We start from the raw sequence: 20,086 nt of genomic DNA, 5'->3' as shown, positions 1-20,086 counted from the left end.
TGAAAGGGAGGAAAAAAAATCAATTAAAACAAGCCAAATTACTTGTGCATGAAACTAGCAATCACAAAGCAACATTTGCCGAGATCTTCAGAGCACGTTACTCACAGGACCAACTGACAGGAACAATTGGAAGTTTAGTGACTGAAAAATTGTGTTGTCCTTTGAATTTGCATAAATATCCTTAGAGTAAAGCTAACTGTATCATCAGCATTGAAGCATTTAGCTTGTTCTTGTATATGATGCTAATGAATTCTGGACTTCTCAAATTTCTGAAAACAAAAAGAGAGAGAAAGGAATGTACCACAATGATTTGTAATAATATAAGCATGCTTACCTACACAGGCAGGTCCATCTTCATCAGTAGCAGCTTCTACCCAGCCACTTGCACATTCAGTGCAGTTCTTGCTCGATGGACCAGTACACATTTTGCAGGCAGGATGACAAGCTGCACAAAGTGCAAAATATTTGTTATGTAACTGACTGCAGGTCAGCTTCTTTCCTAGCTGCTAAGCTACCAGCTTTGGTGCACATCTGTCTAGCTATCTTGTTGGTTTGGGTCTACAAAGATTAGCACAAGAGGTCACCACTTTTTCCATCATATTTGTTCAATTGGAGCTATCCTAATTTCATTTCCCTACCTTTATGCCCATTTAAAAAGAAAGATAACTAATGCTTTTCACAACCACAGGGCATCCTAAAGCATTTTACAGCCAATTAAATACTTTTTGAAGAGTAGTCACTGTTGTAACGCAGGAAGCACAGCACTCATTTTGCACTCCGCCTCAATAACTAACTTATGGTGAAATGTTCCATGTTCCAATAATTCTGCGTGAAAACTCCCAGTTCTAATTTTTAAAAAAAGTTCGATCATGGGATGTTGACATCGCTGGCTAGGCTAAGATTTATTGCCCATCCCTAACTGCCTCAGAGGGAGCCATCTTCTTGAACTGCTGAAGTCCATGTGGTGTAGATACACCGACAGTGTTGTTAAGAAGCGAGTTCCAGGATTCTGACCCAGCAACAGCAAAGGAACGACGATCTATTTCTAAGTCAGGATGGTGTGTGGCTTGGAGGGGAACTTGCATGTGATAAACCTCAGTCTGTTACTCATTCTGCAACCAACGAAAACCATCTTTTCTATTAATCTTCGTACAAATTTTCAGAATTTTGAAAACCCCCGTTAGATCCCAGCTGGTTTGTCTCTGTCACAATCAAATAGTTTCAATTATTCAAACCTTGTTCATAACTATAAACTTCCATTACCAGCATTGTTCTAATAATTCATTGTTATCCACCCTTTACATAGTTACATAGTATTAGCCAGAACAGAAGCAGCCCATTCAGTCCAAAAGGTCCATGTCGGTGTTTGCACGACACAACAACCTCCTTCCAACCCCTCTTCATCCAATGCTATCAACATATACGTCTATTCCTTTCTCCCTTGTGTATTTATCCAGTTCCCTCTTAAGTCCATCTACGCTATTTGCCTCAATTACCCCTTATGGTGCAGTATTGAATTCCACATTATAAGCAGTCTTTCAGTAAAGAGGCTGCTCCTGAATTCCCCATTGGATTTTTTGGTGACTATCTTATATTTATGGCCCTGATGTTAGTCTCTACCGCAAGTTTATTTTTGTGTCTCTACTATGAAACCCTTACTTAATCTTTTAGACTGTCAGGTCACCACTCAGTTTCCTGATGGGCTAATCTCTTAGCTTTATTATCCTAACAAATTCCTTATGCACCTTCCAGAGTGTCTCTATATCCTTTATATAATATGGAAATCAGAACTCTGCACAGTACATAAGTGAGATCTAATCAATGTTCCCTCCAAATTTAACATAACCTCTCTACATTTCCACTCTATTTCTCTAGAAATGAATCCCAGTTCTTTATTTGTTAACCTTTAGTGTTTTATGTATCTGCAAACCCAGATCCCTCTGCTCCTATAACTGATTAAGAGATTTATTCTCCAAGGTGTATGCTTTTTAAAAAAATGTACCCTTTCATGGCATGCATAAAACACTGGCTAGGCCAGCATTTATTGCCCGTCCTTAATTGCCCTGAGGTGGTGGTGGTGAGCTGCCTTTTGAACCACTGCAGTCCATGTGGTGTAGGTACACCCACAGCATTGTTAGGAAAGGAGTTCCAGGGTTTTGCCCCAGCGACAGTGAAGGAACAGCAATATAATTCCAAGTCAGGGTGATGTGTGGTTTGGGAGAGAAATTTGCAGGCGGTGGTGTTCCCATACATCTGTTGCCCTTGTTCCTCTAGGTGGTAGAGGTCACGGGTTTGGAAGGTGCCGTCAAAGGAGCCCTGGTGAGTTGCTCCAGTGCATCTTGTAGATGGTACACACAACTGCTAATGTGTGTCGGTGATGGAGGGAGTGAATGTTGAAGGTACTGGATGGGGTGTCAATTAAGTGGAATGCTTTGCCTTGGATGGTGCTGAGCTTCTTGAGTATTGTTACGGCCACACACATCCAGGCAAGTGGAGAGTGCTCCACTACAATCCTGACTTGTGCCTTGTAGATGGTGGACATATTCTTTAGAGAATCAGGAGGTGAGTTACTTGTCATGGAGTTCCTAGCCTCTGACCTGTTCTTGTAGTCACAGTATTTATATGGCTGGCCCAGTTCAGTTTCTGGTCAATGGTAACCCCCAAAGGATATTGATGGTGGGGATTTCAGCAATGGTGATGCCATGAACGTTAAGATGGTTAGATTCTCTCTTGGTGGAAATGGTCATTGTCTGGCACTTGTCTGGCGTGAATGTTACTTGCCATTTATCAGGTCAAGCCTGAATGTTGCCCAGGTCTTGCTGCATATAGACGCAGACTGCTTCAGTATCTGAGATGCCGTAAATGGTACTGAACATTGTGTAATCATTAGTGAACATCCTCACTTCTGACCTTAAGATGGCAGGAAGGTCACTGATAAAAGAGCTGAAGATAGTTGGGCTAGGACACTGCCCTGAGAAACTCCTGCAGCAGTGGCCGGGGGCAGAGATGACTGACCTCCAACGACCACAACCATTTTCCTTTGTGCTAGGTATGACTGCAACCAGTGGAGAGAATTCCCATGATTCCCACTGACTTCAATTTTGCTAGGGCTCCTTGATGCCATACTCAGTCAAATATTACCTTGATGTCAAAGGCTGTCACTCTCAATGTGTCTCTGGAGTTCAACTCTTTTGTCCCTGTTTGGACTAAGGCTGTCATGAGGTCAGGAGCTGAGTGGTCTTGACAGAACTCAAACTGAGTGTCAATAAAATTATTGCTAAGCAAGTGCTGCTTGATAACACTGTCATTGACCTCTTCCATCGCTTCACTGATGACTGGAAGGAGGCTGATGAGGCGGTTATTGGCCGGATTGAATTCAGCTTGCGTTTTGTGCACAGGGCATATCCAAGCATTTTCCCACATTTTTGGGTAATACCAGTGTTGTAGTTGTACTGCAACAACTTGCCTAGGGGTGCAGCTAGCTCAGGAGCATAAGTCTTAAGTACTATTTCCGGAATGTTGCCGAGGCCCATATCCAATGCCTTCAGCCGTTTCTTGATATCACATGGATTGAATTGAACTGGCTGAAGACTGGCATCCATTGGTGCTGGGGAGCTCAGGAGTTGGCGGAGATGGATCATCCACTCCACTTCTGGCTGATGAAGATTGCAAATGTTTCAGCCTTGTCTTTTGTAGTGATGTGCTGGGCTCTCCCATCATTGAGGACTGGGAATATTTGTGGAGCCTTCTCCTCCAGTTAATTGTTTAATTGTCCGCCACATTCATGCCTGGATATGGCAGGAATGCAGAGCATAACTTGTATCCATTGATTGTGGGATTACTTAGCACTGTTTATTGTATGCTGCTTCCGCTGTTTGGTATGCAAGTAGTGCTCTGCTATAGCTTCAGTAGGTTGATACCTTAATTTTAGGTATGCCTGGTGCTGTTCCTGGCATGTCATCCCTGCACTCTTCATTGAGCCAGGGTTGATCCTCTGGCTTTATGGTAATGGGATATGCTGGGCCATGAGGTACAGACTGTGGCTGAATACACTTCTGCTGCTGCTGATAGCCCACAGTGCCTTATGGCTGCCCGGTTTTGAGTTGCTATATCTGTTTGAAATCTATCCTATTTAGCACGGTGGTAGTGCCACACAATACGACGGAGAGTATCCTCAATATGAAAACGGGACTTCGTCTCCACCAGGACTGTGCGGTGGTCACTCCTGCCAATACCATCATGGACATATGCATCCTTGGCAAGTAGATTGGTGAGGACGAAATCAAGTAGGCTTTTTCCCTTTTGTTGGTTCCTTCACCACCTGTCGCAGACCCAGTCTAGCAGCTATGTCCTTCAGGACTTTGCCAGCTTGATCAACAGTGGTGCTACCGAGTCACTCTTGGTGATGGACATTGAAGTCCCCCAGTTAATTCTCTGCCCTTGCCACTCTCAATCCTTCCTCCAAGTGATGTTCAATATGGAGGAGTCCTCTTATCTGCGGGGGTGGAGCGCAATAGGTGGTAATCAGCAGGAAGTTTCCTTGTTCATGTTTGACCTGATGCCATGAGAACTAATGGGGTCCTGACTCAATGCTGGGGACTCCCAGGGCAAATCCCTGCCGACCGTATACTACTCTGCCAACACCTTTGCTGGGTCTGTCCTACCAGTAGGCCAGGGCATACCCAGGGATGTTGATGGTTGTGTCTCACTTATTGTATGTAAGATTTGATTTGGTGAGTATGACTTTGTCAGATTGTTGCTTGACTATTCTGTGAATCAGCTCTCCTAATTTTGGCACTAACCCCCAGATATTAGTGAGGAGAACTTTGCAAGGTCAACAGGACTGGGTGTGCAGTCATTTCTGGTGCTTAGATTGATGCTAGGTGTTCTGTCCGATGACACCTTATTCTTCCTATCAAAATTCAGCAGCTCAAACTGATCTATATTGAGGTTTTCTTGCTGATTACATGCCCATTTTACAAGCTTATTATTGTCTTCCTATATTTTGTTGCAGTCCTCCTCAGTATTAATTACATTTTCCTCCAACTTGGCACCAACCACAAAGTTTGAAATTGTATTTCCAATTCCAGAGTCTAAATAGTTTATGCAGTGGTCCCAGCACTGATCTTTAGGAACATCACTCCCCACCTTTGCCAACCTACCTTTAACCTTAGGGCCTGATTTTAGCTATGAAGGTAGGTAGCTTGAGTCAGGAAATTTTCCGACTTGCCAGTGTCAAATCAGTAAAAAGAACCACGAATCACAAGATTTTCACTCCAGGGGTGCTGGTGCAGGATGGTGTAGGGCATGCCTATGCTAGGAAGGCACGGGGATGAGCTGATTAGAAGGCCTGCTTCTGTTCACTGGGACTTTGTTCCAGTTGTTTTAGGAGATTTCAGACCCCCTAGTCCTCACCCTTTACACCCCCTCACCCCTCTATCCATTCCCGCATGGCCCCTCAAACCCCCATACAAGCCAATGCCAACTCATCCAGTATCCACAATGGGCAGGCCTCAGGCACCATGTGGAGATGAAATAAAATAAATTTTTAAAAATCTATGACAATTCTCACTCTAAAGACTTGCTAGTGAAAACTTCTATTCGTGAAGTCCATTCAAAGTTTTTAAGAACATAAGAAATAGAGGAGTAGGCCATTCAGCCCTTTGAGCCCACTCCACCATTCAATAAGATCATGACTGATCTTCTACTTCAACACCATTTTCCTGCACTAATCCCATATCCCTTGATGTTTTTAAATAAAATTTTAAATCTAAAGTGGTTAATCTCTTATAAAAACAAACTTCTCTTCACTCCCCACCTCAAAAACAGTTAATATTTTAATTGACTAAGGTGTCAATCGAACTGTGAGCAACCCCTTCCCAGAGATAGCTGTAGCTTTTAAAACTCAGCCAAGCTTTCATAATGATATAATATCTAATAATAGCCTTTGGGGAAATGTCAACAAAGTGCTCTATTGAAACTGCACAAACAGATGCTATACCAGCTGGCCTGTCAGTCAAAGCAATCCAGCAGAGGTTCTTTTTCAACAATCACTGACAACTGCAGCCAGTTTTTTTTTTTAAACATTTAAAGAGCATCACCTTTTAAAAAACCTTCAGATCATGACATTTAAACAGACCTTATCCACTTTTCAAGAGCATTTATGTCTGCTCTTTCAATTCATGTCTCCCACACTTGCAACAGCCAATATGCAGTCTGTTTGACCTCAGAACCGAGTTCAAATGGCCCTGCTGAGTTTGGGTTTTCCCCCTTGTGTGAATCACGCCCCATCACCTTTCTCCACCTGCAAAAATTGGATCCGTTGGAAGTGGGGGTGGGACTTCCACATCTTCACCCCACCCAGTTTTTTTAAAGGTCCGCAGAGTCTTCCTGACTTGCAAATATCCAGCAACCACTCTGTTTCCTGTTTCATAGACAGCTTGACTATTTATTCTGCTTCTTGTGCCTTGACTCCACATACTCTGACCTTGGCCATGCTCCTACTTTATCAAAGGCCTTTTGAAAATGCCTTCCCATGACTCTGATACTCTTCTCATAATGGAGTGCCCAGAACTGTATGTAATATTTTAACTCTAGCCTAACTGATGTCTGATATAAATTCAACATGATTTCCTTATTTTTATATTAAGTACCCCAATGTATAAAACTCAGGAGTTAATTTGCCCGTGTGACCTTTCTACCTGCAATTCATGTTACAAAGTTCTATACCTCCCCATACCCCAAATCTCTTTACCGCTGTCCTTCTTCAGAAGGTTGTGGCTGTTAATTCCCATTCCAGAGACTTGGACACAAACTCTAGGCTGACACTCCACCATAGTAATGATGGAGATGTTAAACTGAGACCTGGTCTGCTCTCTCAAGTGAGCATAAAAGATCCCATGACACTATTTTTAAGTAGAGCAGAGGAGTTATTCCTTTTATCGTGACCAATATGTATCCATCAAACAACGTCACAAAAAGATCATATGGTTGTTATCACATTGCTGTCCATGGGATCCTGCTGTTTGTAAATTGGGTCCAACCTTTCCTACATTACAGTGATAATTCAAAAGTATTTAAAAATTGACTGCGAACTGCTTTGGAGCATCCTGAGGCCATGAAAAATGCTGCATAAATGCAAGTCTGTCTTCCTTTTCCTGCACTCTGTTCAGTATCCCACCACTTAGAGTTACCTCTTTTCAGTTGACTTTCCCCAAAATGTACTCTGCTTTGAATTATGTCTACCACCTACCTGGCCACTCTGCAAAATTGCCTTGCTTGCATTTTCCTGCACAGGTATGTGCCTAACCAACTTCTTGGTATCTCTAACACTACCCCAAGTCACCTTTAGGGAAATATAGCACTGGAGTCAAGAGCACAGACGGGTACTGCGCCAAAAGGCGAACAGAGGTTTTAGGCCAGAGCACAGGCTTGCCCAGCGTTGAGTAATGAAAGGTCAGTTAAAGCATTCATACTGCTCCAAAGTAAAGCAAAGAAGCAACATCAGCATCAGCACTGAATGTCAGAAGGTTCATTGCTCCCATACTGAGCAACTCTGGACCTTTTATAATCGCTTCCTCACCTGGAAAGTCACACAAAACTTCAAAATTTGAAGAAAGCACAAGATTTTTGTCTGAAATTAAGCTCCAAAATGAATTGAAGCAGAAGCATTTTCCTCACAATGTGGGAATTAAGGATTAATTTTTTCCTTTTAGGAAAGGTGAACCACAACCTTGAGTTGCTTTTTACTGATTGTATCAAATGGGTAACTGCTGGTTACTATTTAATTAATATCTTCAGTCCCAATTATAGTGGCATCAACTATGCTACGAAAACAAATTAACTGGTCATTATTTCACTGCTGCTTGCAGGACCTTGTATTGTACAAATTGGCTCCACGTTTGTTCATGTATCATGTAACAACAAATCAACAAGTAATCAATTGGCTGAACCACTTTGGGATACTCTGACAATGCAAAAGAACTAACTAAAAGGGATTTACATTTTCAAGTCAAAAATCTCACCTGTGCAGAGTGAATGGGTTTCATTCTGGAATTCGCTGTAGTAGCTGTCTGCACAATCTAGACATTCTTCTCCTTTGTATTCCTTGGTGCAGCTGCAAGAGCCATCACCAGTCCGTGTGCCATCACCAGCGCATGTACCATGCCCATTGCAGGGTCTATCTGCACCACCAGGACATCCTAAAACAATACAGTTTAATAGACATAACTAACTACTTTAGAAATACAGGTCTGAAAGTAATCCCAAGACTTTTGGCATAATTTTAATCTTTCCTCAAAGGAAATGATGCAGAATGGAGTGGTGTTCCACAGATAGTGACAAACCTCTAGTACCTCATCCTACTGACAACACTGTGAACTTGTAAGAGGAGTGATGGCAACTTATTTGACAGTGGGAGATATTAAACTGAACCTGATCCTCACATCAGATGCAGTTACCAGCAATGGCCACTAGATAGCAGTCAAAAGCAGAAACACAGGTTATTGACCATGCACACAGAAACCAACTATACTAGGCTCCCTTTGCTATTCCAGCTGAAATCAGCTTAGCCATAGCACTCAAAACTACAACACACTGCACGTATCCATGGAGCTATCAGGAAGACTCATTCAAGTCCTATCTAGAGGGCACAGAACCGCTTCACAGTAAAACTCAAACATCCACTGTGCTTGCACGGACAGGAAAGACAAATATTTTTGGTCAAATTTTCATTTTACTGACATTTCTGAAGTTGCAGCAAATACGAAATTATACAGGGTAATTTAGGCCATAAACATAGTTTCCATGTCAAAATTTTGATATTTCAGTTATGTTTCAGTTGTGCAGGTTGTTAGCAGTGTACTATTAATGATTCTAAATGGACTAAAAGAATGAAGAAGCAGCTCCATTGATGGCTCATTAGGTAAAGTGTGGCATTTGAGCATACAGATCAGAATATCTCGGGTTTAATTCACAGCCTGTTGAGGTAGCTGATCCGAGCGCAATAGGGTGTGCTTCATTTGGCATCAGTGCCTCTTAGATCAGAAGAAGAGATAAGGCACTGATGCTATCTACTATCAGCTGACCCCTGTATTTGCATACTGCCAAGATGGTCAAACAGCCAAGCTGACACTCATTTTGAGTCTTATACCTAAAAACACAGCCAGTTGGATGAGGTACTGAGGGCAGCTAACATCAGTGAAACCGTACTCCAACATGAATCACAGCCCCCCTGGGGAGGCTGCAATAAAATTGGAAGCAAGAGAAAAATAAAATTCGTAATAAGTATGGAGAGTGGTCACATGCAATGGAAAAGACAATACAGCAAAAAGAAACTCCCACTCCAGTCATGTCAGTCTGTCTGCTCCAATTAGTTCAATAGTGAGAACTGTGGTCAGCTTTTATTTATTCAGGGTGTAGGTACTTGACCCATAACTCCATTTTAAAGTCTACTCACTTTCAATGATGTTGGAAATGATCTTGATATTATTTACATCAAAAGCATGCTTTACGTCAAGATGTTTTACCAGCTGGCCATTCTGTAGCTGCTTACCAGATTTGAGCATTATATTAGAAATGGAATGAGGAAAAAGTAGGCATAATTACAGAAAAGAGACTGAAAAGTGTCCATTAATTTGAGGGAAAAAAATCAACCATTCAATTGTCAAGAGGAATTTTACTCTCAAGATTTTTACTGAACCCTCATTTGGCTGCCTAAAGCATTAAATTGTTACTGACTGAATGTGACTGCTCTATTGTTGCCTTAAATAACATATGGTCTTTACTTTGACTGAGTACTGTGTTTTCCAGTCAGCATCATGCTTTGCACATAACTCAAGATAATCAAAGGGCTCTTGGTAACATTATTATACAAAAGGATCCACTAAACTATTCAAGAAAGGTTAATTAATGCATTAATACTGTAAAAGAAGTCTCTTGTTAAAGAGGCATATATCATGTTATATACAATGACATTCATAATGTTCACAAAAGGGATTACAGTACCAATACAGTCTGCACCAAAGGTCCCAGCAGGACAGCAAACTTTAATTGTATCCACACAGAACCAGAGGAAGAAATTAGGATGATTTTTCTGCCTGCAATTAAAAAGAATGATTTTAAATGTACCTGAGTATCTAAATTTGAATGCAATGCAAACCGATCACCTAATAGAATGTTACAGCACAGACGGGAGCTTTTCGGCCCATTGAGCCTATACCAACTTGAAAAAGCTGTCTAATTCAATCCATTCTTTCCACATTGCTCTACAATTTGTTCCTTTTTAAATACATATCCAAGTTCTTTTTGAAAGCTGTTTTCTGGTAAACACTCTAAACCCCTGCAGCGATTACAATACAATCATTAGTCCTTCAGTGAAAACATTATCAGGCATTAAATATAGAAGTTGATAACGGTCATTAGGATAAACCATAACTCCCTTTTGAACTAATCCTGGACACAAATAAAAGAGCACATGATGCTGATAATTTTAATTACATTGATTTGGAGGAATTAATTTATTTTTGACATGGTTTTGGAATCAGTTCTGATTTGCAGGCAATATTTAGTAACTGGTCCACTTTGCATCCAAGGGATAGACTAGATATCAGCACAATTGTTAAAAAGGAATTTCCAAGGACTTACAAAGGCATAGTCGTTGAACGGCAAAGAACAAAGTGATAAGGAAGATAAGCTATTGCCAGAGTTCCTGAGGGCAGAAGTGTCAAGGCTGTACATGCAACCAATACTGAAAGGAAAAGAGAAAGTAGGTGGAGTGCAGATTCAGGGAATGTTTTATCAGGGAGGAGCAAAGTGTGCAGAAACACAAGAAAATGTTACTAACTCAAAAAATAATGAAATGTTGGATTTATTGTTATGTCATAGGTTTAGTAATAAAGAGAAAACAATCTAGCTTTAAAAGATACTTACATTGTGAACCACCAGCGCTCAATATACTCCTCATTGGTTTCCACCATGAGATTACATTCAAACTCCGAATTCTCACACAGGGACTCAACGATTTCCACGAGACGAGTCTCACTAAATTAAAATGAAAAGTTAAGAGCAAAAAATTCAAATTCTACAATACTACCCAATTAAAAATCCTCCCAACTCTTATTTTACTGAGCAGCATTTCAGAAGGTATACTATTCTTTACATAAATTGATAGAATAGCTACAAATAAGCAAATTACATTATGAATCATCATTTCACACAAGTATATGTAATAACTGCTTTTGTTTTTCATGTGCCCTCATTGACAGGAGCTCAATTTGCCATTAGCCAGATGCCAAATGAAATTAATACAACTCATTGGAAAAAAACATGGCTTATGTAGCACAATACATAAAACTCAATTCAACAATAACTTGTATTTAAATAGCTCCCTATTTACATAGCTTCCTTAGGATAGTGTCCTAGGTCTAACCATCTTCAGCTGTTTCATCAATGACCTTCCTTCCATAAGGTCAGGAGTGAGGATGTTTGCTGATGTTTGCACAATGTTCAGCACCATTGGGCTGCGACTCAGATGCTGAAGTGGTCCATGTCTAAATGCAGCAAGACCTGGACAATATCCAGACTTGGGCTGACAAGTGCCAAGTAACATTTGCCTCGCACAAGTGTCAGGCAATGACCTTCTCCAACAAGAGAGGATCTAACCATCGTCCCTTGACAATCAATGGCATTACCATCGCAGAATCCCCCACTATCAACATCCCGGGGGTTACCATTGACCAGAAACTGAACTGGGCTAATCATATAAATACTGTGGCTACAAGAGCAGATCAAAGGCTAGGAATCCTGCAGTGAGTAATTCATCTCCTGGCTCCTCAAAGCCTGTCCACCATCTACAAGGCACAAGTGAGGAATGCGATGGAATACTCTCCACTTGCCTGGATGAGCACAGCTCCATCAACACTCAAGAAGCTTGACACCATCCAGGACAAAGCAGCCCACTTGATTGGCACCACATCCACAAATATTCACTCCCTCCACCACCGACGCACAGTGGCAGCAGTGTGTACCACCTACAAGATGCACTGCAGGAACTCACCAAGCCTCCTTAGACAGCACCTTGCAAACCCACAATCAGTATTATCTAGAAGGACAGGGGTAGCAGATAGATGGGAACATCACCACCTGGTAAGTTCCCTTCCAAGCCACCCACCATTCTGACTTGGAAACATATTGTTGTTCCTTCACCATTGGTCAAAATCCTGGAACTCTTTCGCTAACAGCACTGTGTGTACACCTACACCACAGGGACTGCAGCAGTTCACCACCACCACCACCTTCTCAAGGGCAATTTGGGATGTGCAATAAACACTGGCTTAGCTGGTGATACCCACGTCCCATGAATGAATAAAAAGAAATAATAAAATAAAATGTCACAAGGCATTTCTGAGGGCCATTATAAAACAAAATATGACATTGAGCCACATAAGGGAATATTAAGGCAATTGACAAAAAACTTGGTCAATGAAGTAGGTTTTATTGAGTGTCTTAAAGGAGGGAAACAAGGCTGAGAGCAGAAAGGTTTAGGGAGGGATTCCAGCTTTCACAGCCTAGGCAGCTGAAGGCACATCCAACAATGGAGGAGCGATTAAAATCAGGGATGCTTTAACAGGCAGGTATTAGAGTGCAGATACCTTGGAAGGCTTTGGGCTGGAGGAAATAACACAGATGGGGGGGCAAAACCATGAAGGGATTTGAAAACAAGGGTAAGAATTTTAAAATCGAGTTGTTGCTTTCATAGGAACCAATGTGGGTTAGCAAACACAGGGGTGATGAGCGAACAGGATCTAGTACAGGTAAGAAAACGGGCAAAGTTCTGGATGACCTCAAGTTCACAGAAGGTAGAATGTGGGAGGCCAGGAGTATGATGGATATGTGGGTGAAACCTCATCTCCGGGTCAAATGTAAGTGGATTTGAGGGAGGACCAAAGACAATGGCTTCAGTTTTTCCAATTCTTAATATCAAAGGAATTTATTATAACTCTTTCGAGTACAAACACGTTTCCATCTGTTTCAGATGAAGTTATATTGTTTCATAGTTTGCCATTGTGAGATTTGAACTCTTGATCTTGGGGTTACAAACCCAGTACCATAACCACTTGGCTATTTAGGCCAAGCTAGGAATTTATTATATGTGAAGTGGTCTCAAGTATTTCTGAGATGATTCGGAAGGACAAGTTACCAAAACATCATAGACCAGATCGTTTGGGTTTACAAGCTTCATCTGGCACTGTAATCCATAACACCTGACTGGCTTAGTTATCTCTGCCCAGGGCATAAAACTAACCCGAGAACCCTTGAGATGTGCTGTGCACGACACTAACTTGACAACACATACTCCTCTTTCCTATCTATCTGCTATCCACTGTAAATTATCTGGAAATTAATGACGACACATAACATGAACTCGATGCCACCTCCACTGACCCAAAGATTGTTACCACTGTCTGAAATTGTCTGACCAATATTAGGGACTAGGATGAATCAGCATGTCTTCCCTCACTACATTAGCAAAACGGAGATCATCCCTTTCAGCTCCAGTCAGCATCTCAGTACCTCAGGCCTGAATTTCAACAACCTCCCTGACTCCTATTTCAAGCTCAACAAAGCGATGCAGAACCTCAGCATCTTGCTCAATCCCAAGCTCAGCTTTTCCCCGATATACTCTATTGCAAAACAAAAGAAAGCTGCCTTCTCTGCTAAAAACCTAGTCCATGCATTCAACTCAAGGCTTGAATGCTCTAATAACCTGTTACCCTGGCTCCAGCAACCTCCTTCAGCCACATCAAGTCCTGCAAACCCACTCTCTCCTAATTCCATTGGCTCCATGCCCCTGCATGTCAATTTTATAAATACACATTGTTTGCCCAATCTCTTGATGGCCCTAATCATGCCATCTTTTGAATTTAACTGTTTACATGTTCTGTCAGCAACTCCAGCACCCGACTTTTCACATCTCTTGTTCCCTGTGCTCCAGTCTTTCAACTACTACATTCCAGGCTTCTTGCACTTTCTACCCAGTTCCTTGCACATCCCTTGCTGTCAAAAACCTATCACTCTATCTTCGGTTCCCCATTCATTTTATTCCTTCCCTTTCTCCATGCTTGATATTTATGTTTATCCTTTATTGTAAAGCACTCAGACATCTTCCTGCATATGTGAAACACTATATAAATGCAAGTTACTGAAGTGGCCATTTCCTATTAAATTCACCAAGTGTATATGAATTGCCAGATTGGCAGCAAATAGTGAGTAGATTGCACTTATTTTAGAACAAGTGAGGATGCATTATGAAATAAGTGGTTAAGCTGCTTAAGCATTTCAGTGCATTTAATTTTTAGTTCATTACACTGATCTTTCCAGAAACAGCCAAAACCTGGATATTCACGTTTTACAGGAATGAGGAGAGTTCTTGGAGTCATTCATATAACAGATTAATGATTTTAGGAACAGAAGTTTAATCAAGCTATTGTTTAATAGAACACCAATCTCATAATAACATATCTTTCTTCTGATCTTGCTTAATCTCTTTCATAGGGAAGACAGTGGCGTAGTAGTGATGTCACTGGGCTAGTAACCCAGGGGCCCAGTCACTGGTTCAAATCCCCCCACAACAGTCAGAGGAATTTAAATGCAATTAATAAAGTCTGGAATTGAAGTCTCAGTAATGGTGACCATGAAATTATCACTGATTGTTATAAAAACCCATCTGGTTCACTAATATCCTTTAGGGAAGGAAATCTGCCATCCTTACCTGGTCTGGCCTACATGTGACTCCAGACCCATAGCAATGTGGTTGACTCTTAACTGCCCTCTGAAATGGCTTTGCAAGCCACCCAGTTCAAAGGCAATTAGGGATGGGCAACAAATGCTGGCCTTGCCAGTGACACTCACATCCCATGAAAGAACAAAGAAATGAAATTCACTTCATCTGAGGCTGTGTACCTGTATTATTGAATTACACAATGGCAATAACTATTTTGTAGCAGTTCATATTCCTATAGATGATACTTATGTTCCAGGTAGGAGTTGCTTTGTATTGAATATTATTAGTATTAGAATAGATAGCAATGTCATCTTGGACAGATTAGGAAAGCCAAGGTTGATGGGTTCCAGAACTGGATAATACACATCCAAAGGTCATTACAGAAATGGGACAGGTGCTCTGTGAACCCCTAGCCCAAATCTTAATACTCAGTAGGCAAAGGGATAGTTTGTTTAGATAGAGAGCTCATTTGTGTAGTTCCAATTTTCAAAAACAAAAAATAGTCAAAATGAGAGTTAGGGAACTACCAGTCTATCAGCTTGACATCCACTATAGGAAGATACTTGATGGACCACCTGATCTTTTCCTACCCCTTAATTTCATATGTATGTGTTTAAAATGCAACGTCACAGCCAGAGCACGACTCATTAAAATCTATGGACATACATACCTGAATTCATATTTTGACAAATATCTTTCTTCCCAATCAGTATTTCCACCACCAAAATTCTTTCTGGAAGTATCTTCTACACCCTAATTTTGAAAAATTATTTGATAATTTGTAAAAGCTTTTTTTGTATTTAACCCAGTCGCAATAGATACATACATTTAGCTGGAGACACGGATTAATACTGCATTTTAGTTTATCAATACACATTGGGGCACATCACTAATTACCCTATGCAAGACTTGGGCAGGAGAGTACGCACCTAGTGCTCACACCCCCAAAACAAAACAGTCAGACAAATTCTCCATCAACTCTCAAAATTAAGTATACAATCAATTGCACTCAGTCATTAAACCCATAAAATAAAAGCTAGAAATGGGTTCATTTGTAATGCATGTCCACTTGGATGAGAGAGGGGGATCCCTAGATTTGTGTTCCTAAAGAAGTATGGATATAGGAAGTGCTCACCTCACATTTTTCAATTCCATATTTCAATAAGCTTTATCCAATGGAATCGATTCTTTTGCTTGAAATGGATATTTTTCAAAATGAAGTATTTTTAAAACATTGAGGGATCTAATTCTTAAATGATGTTCTAGGCAGATTAGGTTGAGCTGTCAGCTGCTAGATATGGTCGAGATGCTGAAAGATTATATTCACCAAAGATGCCTCCTTTCCTGTCATATTATGACAAATTTGGCTAGTTAGTTAACAGAAATGTAGGAAAATAAGAGGTTGTCCATTTTAGCAGGACAAATAAAAAAGGCATATTATCTAAATGGTGAGAGATTGCAGAGCTCTGAGATGCAGAGGGATCTGGGTGTCCTAGTGCATGAATCACAAAAGGCTAGCATGCATGTGCAGCAAACAATTAGTAAAGCTAATAGAATGCTATTGTTTATTGCAAGGGGAATTGAATACAAGAGTTCAGAAGTTATGCTTCAGTTATGCAGGACATTGGTGGGATCACATCTGGAGTACTGTGTACAGTATTGGTCTCCTTACTTAAGGAAAGATGTAGTGCATTAGAAGCATTTCAGAGGTTTACTAGATTAATACCTGGAATAAGCAGGTTGTCTTATAAGGAAAGACTGGACAGGCTGGAGTTTAGAAGAGTAAGAGGAGTCTTGATTGAAACATATAAGATCCTTGATAGGGTCTTGATAGGGTGAATGCAGAAAGGAAGTTTCCTCTTGTGGGAGAATCTAGAACTCGGAGTCACCGTTTCAAACTAAGGGGTTACCCATTTAGGAGAGAGATGAGGAAAAATGATTTTTCCCAGAGGGTTTTGAGATTTTGGAATTCTCTTCCTCAAAAGGTGTTGAGATGGAATCCTTGAATATCTTTAAGGAAGAGGTAGATAGACTTATGATAAGCAAGTGGGTGAAAGGTTATCAGGGGTAGGCAGGAATGTGAGGTTAAAATCAGATCAGCTATGTTCTTATTGAATGGCAGCACAGACTCGAGGGGCTGAGTGGCCTACTTCTGCTCCTAATTCATATGTAAAAATGGAACACATTTTAGAGACTGATTTTTCAAAGAAAAATCAGTATTCACCCATCAGTTAAAACAATGACTTTGACACATTTGCATGTTTTCCTCTCTCAATCATTCATCAGTCCTACTCCAGACACAAGTTTGAAGTATCTAGAAAATTAATGAACTCCATAACTTGAGCACTTGTAAACAGTTAAGATCCCACAGATAACTAGTTAACTATATCATGCAATACTAAACCATTGGCCAACTGCCCAAAAAGCCATTAAGCACCCTGTGTTAAATTCAAATCTTGTATAAACACTGAAATTTAACTGAAGAAAACACATATGCATTTAAACCATATGTTACACAAATAGCTAATATTTGGAAAGAAGTTAAAGTGCTATTACTTCCTTGGTATTTCACCTGTTCAACAACTGTTTAAATATAATTCCACTGGTTGGACTCAAGTGATGTAAAGCAGGCTAATTTTAGTTCCAAGAAACATTATCTGGATGTCCAGGACAAGCAGCCACCCATTAATGCTGAGCTTTAAACCACTCAAAAATTCTAAAACAAAAAACACCACTCAAACACATTAGTTGATTTTTGGTTTTAGTGAGGTAAATTTGCACATACATACACACATGCATCACAAAGAAAACTGTCAATGTGATCTTGCTGAATCGTCTGTGACTTAATTGTGAAAGAGACATTTGTAATTCATTTTGGTGTTTATAACTAGTCTGCAACACTTGTGAAACTTTCATAACAGCGAGTTAGGAACATAGAATAAAAGAGCAGGCCATTCAGCTCCTTAAGTCTATGTCATTCAATCAGATCGCAGTTAATCTGTATTCTAACTCAATTTACTCAACTCGATTCCATATCGCTTAATTTACCTGCTTAACAAAAATCTATTAATTCAGTTATTCTAGCCTCAACAGCATTTTTCTGATTTGGTTGTCAGTGTCACAGAATACAACTACTACACCCGCCTTGACAATGACTTCCACACCAACAAAAAGGGTCTGCGAGGAGATTGCCATCATCCCCAGCAAGAAACTTCGCAACATTCCGCATTCCACGAACAACGTAATTATGACCAGGTAATCTGTTTTCGTGATGTTGGTTGAGGGATAGACATTGGCCAGGACACCGAGGATAACTCCCCTGCTCTTCTTTGAAATAGTGCCATGGGATCTTTTACATCCACCTGATCAGGCAGAGGGTCACTTTACAGCCTTCCGGACTGAATATTGAGTTCAACAATTTTAGGTCATGAACTCTCTCCTTCATCCCCAACCCCTTTCCAATCCCCCCTTTTTTCCAATAATTTATATAGATTTTTCTTTTCCCACCTACAACTGACTCTTTTTGAGACTATCTCTCATTTGAAATGCTTCATGACATAACCCTGAACAGTCTAGCTCTAAATTTTAAATTATGCTCCTCGACAAAGTATAGCTCCTGCCAGTGTCCCATCAAACCTTGCAGTTCATCATTCTTGCATCTCTTATGAATTTCTTAAATAAGAATTTTCTGACACCAGTACATTTTTACTTTGTTCTGTGCTTAAACTAGTTAATCTTACTTCTTTACAATTCTGATATTCTGTAGTGGCCAAGGAAATGCACCAGATAATAATAGGCATCAAAATCTAACAACCCTAATCTCATATTAGTTAGGTCTAAAGTCATTGATAGTAACTGTATCTATAAGGACCACAGATCCACATGATAGTCATTTAAACTGCTGTGAAATTAAAATAGGATATAAAGAACCAGCAACAAGATATACACTTACCTTTAAGAAATTGCTGGTTATTTTTTTGCAAGTAGGACACGATAGCTTGTCAAACCCTGATGACGGGCGACATAACAGCAGCAATCCAAGTAACAGAAAACAATGAAGGCTTTTGCTGGACCAACCCATTTTCTTACTATGTATATAATACAAATCTCAATAAGACCAGGCTGAAAAGATAATAATAGGCATAAAATTCTAATAGAATTAATGCCAGAAGTGGTTAATTACAGCTACTGAATTCCGAAGTACAAACTCAAAATATAAAACATGAATTCAGAGTTTAGTTTGCCCTGGGTTTCTGTGCTGGCAGAGAGTGTCATAAAGTTGTAAGCAGGTAGCAATGCCTTCTTCTTACAACTGTATAGTCCCAAGCTGTAGTAGGCAGCCACTGCAAAGTGATCAGGCTAAAGCTAACGGTGCCTCTTCACTGTGACTCGAAGAAAACCTTAGTTCAGTAGCTGTGACCTGCTGCAACCCACTGACTATAGGTAGCTGTCCCTCCTAACAGTTACTGGCCTGCTTTTCCCTTGGCTCCAGGTAACAAACTGAACTCGCTACATTCTCATCCGCAGGTACCAGCGTTCCAACGCGCACACGATCCGGATGTTCCAAATCACACGTCCCGCCTTCCTACTGTACCACGATTGGTCCACGTCGCAGTCCATCACCCAACCCACCAATTAGCTTTTGACACGCTGAGGGCCGTCGCGCACCCACGTGGAGTTCCTTTGGCAAGTGATGTGATTCAATGCAAGAATCTGTGCAGATAGTAATTAATACACAAATTGGAGGTTAACAGATCCAGATTCATGCATAAACACAGCAGACAGAAATTTATGCATAAATACAGATCTATGCATAATATACAGGAAAACAAATTTATGCGTAAATAATGACACAAAGCAGAAATTTTTGCATAAACAGATCTGTGCACAGTATACAGGTAAACAGAAATTTATACACGAATACAGATTTATACATAATTATATACAAAACGAAAATTTACACACAGAACTATACATAATTACAGGCAAAACTGAAATCCACGCATAAATACAGATCTCTGCGTAATATACAGGCAAACATAAATGTATGCAGAAATACCGATCTATGTAATAATCAGGCAAGCACAATTGTGGCGCACGGATTGTGCAGTCGACAAGCAGATTGTCTTATGACTGATGCAGAAAAATGACAAAAGATACATAAAAAGAGCCCAAACTTATAAATAATCAACGAAATGTCAGGCTCAGTCGCTGCCAAAATGCACATTGTGGACAGTAACATCCTGTGTAGGTCTCCTTTGAACTGGATGTTGTTACCCGTCATCGAGATGGGGGAGGGGGTTC

At 40.5% G+C, this 20,086-nt stretch overlaps 1 protein-coding gene across 3 annotated transcripts in view; it reads right to left on the bottom strand.

Annotated features, from left to right (window-relative positions):
• The window catches only part of LOC121285782 (cysteine-rich with EGF-like domain protein 2-A), a 68,432-nt gene that overhangs the window by 11,094 nt on the left and 37,252 nt on the right, over positions 1–20,086 (bottom strand). For 2 of the 3 annotated variants that reach the window (XM_041202587.1, XM_041202589.1), the window contains exons 1-7: positions 19,842–20,080; positions 18,735–19,495; positions 15,453–15,535; positions 10,930–11,040; positions 10,006–10,097; positions 8,025–8,201; positions 335–445 (exon numbers count right to left, since the gene is read on the bottom strand). In XM_041202587.1, the coding sequence (XP_041058521.1) occupies positions 335–445; positions 8,025–8,201; positions 10,006–10,097; positions 10,930–11,040; positions 15,453–15,535; positions 18,735–18,863 (703 nt within the window). In that variant the 5' untranslated portion in view covers positions 18,864–19,495; positions 19,842–20,080. Of the gene's footprint in view, positions 1–334; positions 446–8,024; positions 8,202–10,005; positions 10,098–10,929; positions 11,041–15,452; positions 15,536–18,734; positions 19,496–19,841; positions 20,081–20,086 lie in introns of those variants that run through there. The other variant, XM_041202588.1, reaches the window with a different exon arrangement.

The sequence above is a fragment of the Carcharodon carcharias genome, chromosome 13 (assembly GCF_017639515.1).
Source record: "Carcharodon carcharias isolate sCarCar2 chromosome 13, sCarCar2.pri, whole genome shotgun sequence".
Classification (NCBI taxonomy): domain Eukaryota; kingdom Metazoa; phylum Chordata; class Chondrichthyes; order Lamniformes; family Lamnidae; genus Carcharodon; species Carcharodon carcharias.
Note: the sequence above shows the minus strand (reverse complement) of the source record. Positions and strands in the feature narration are given on the sequence as shown.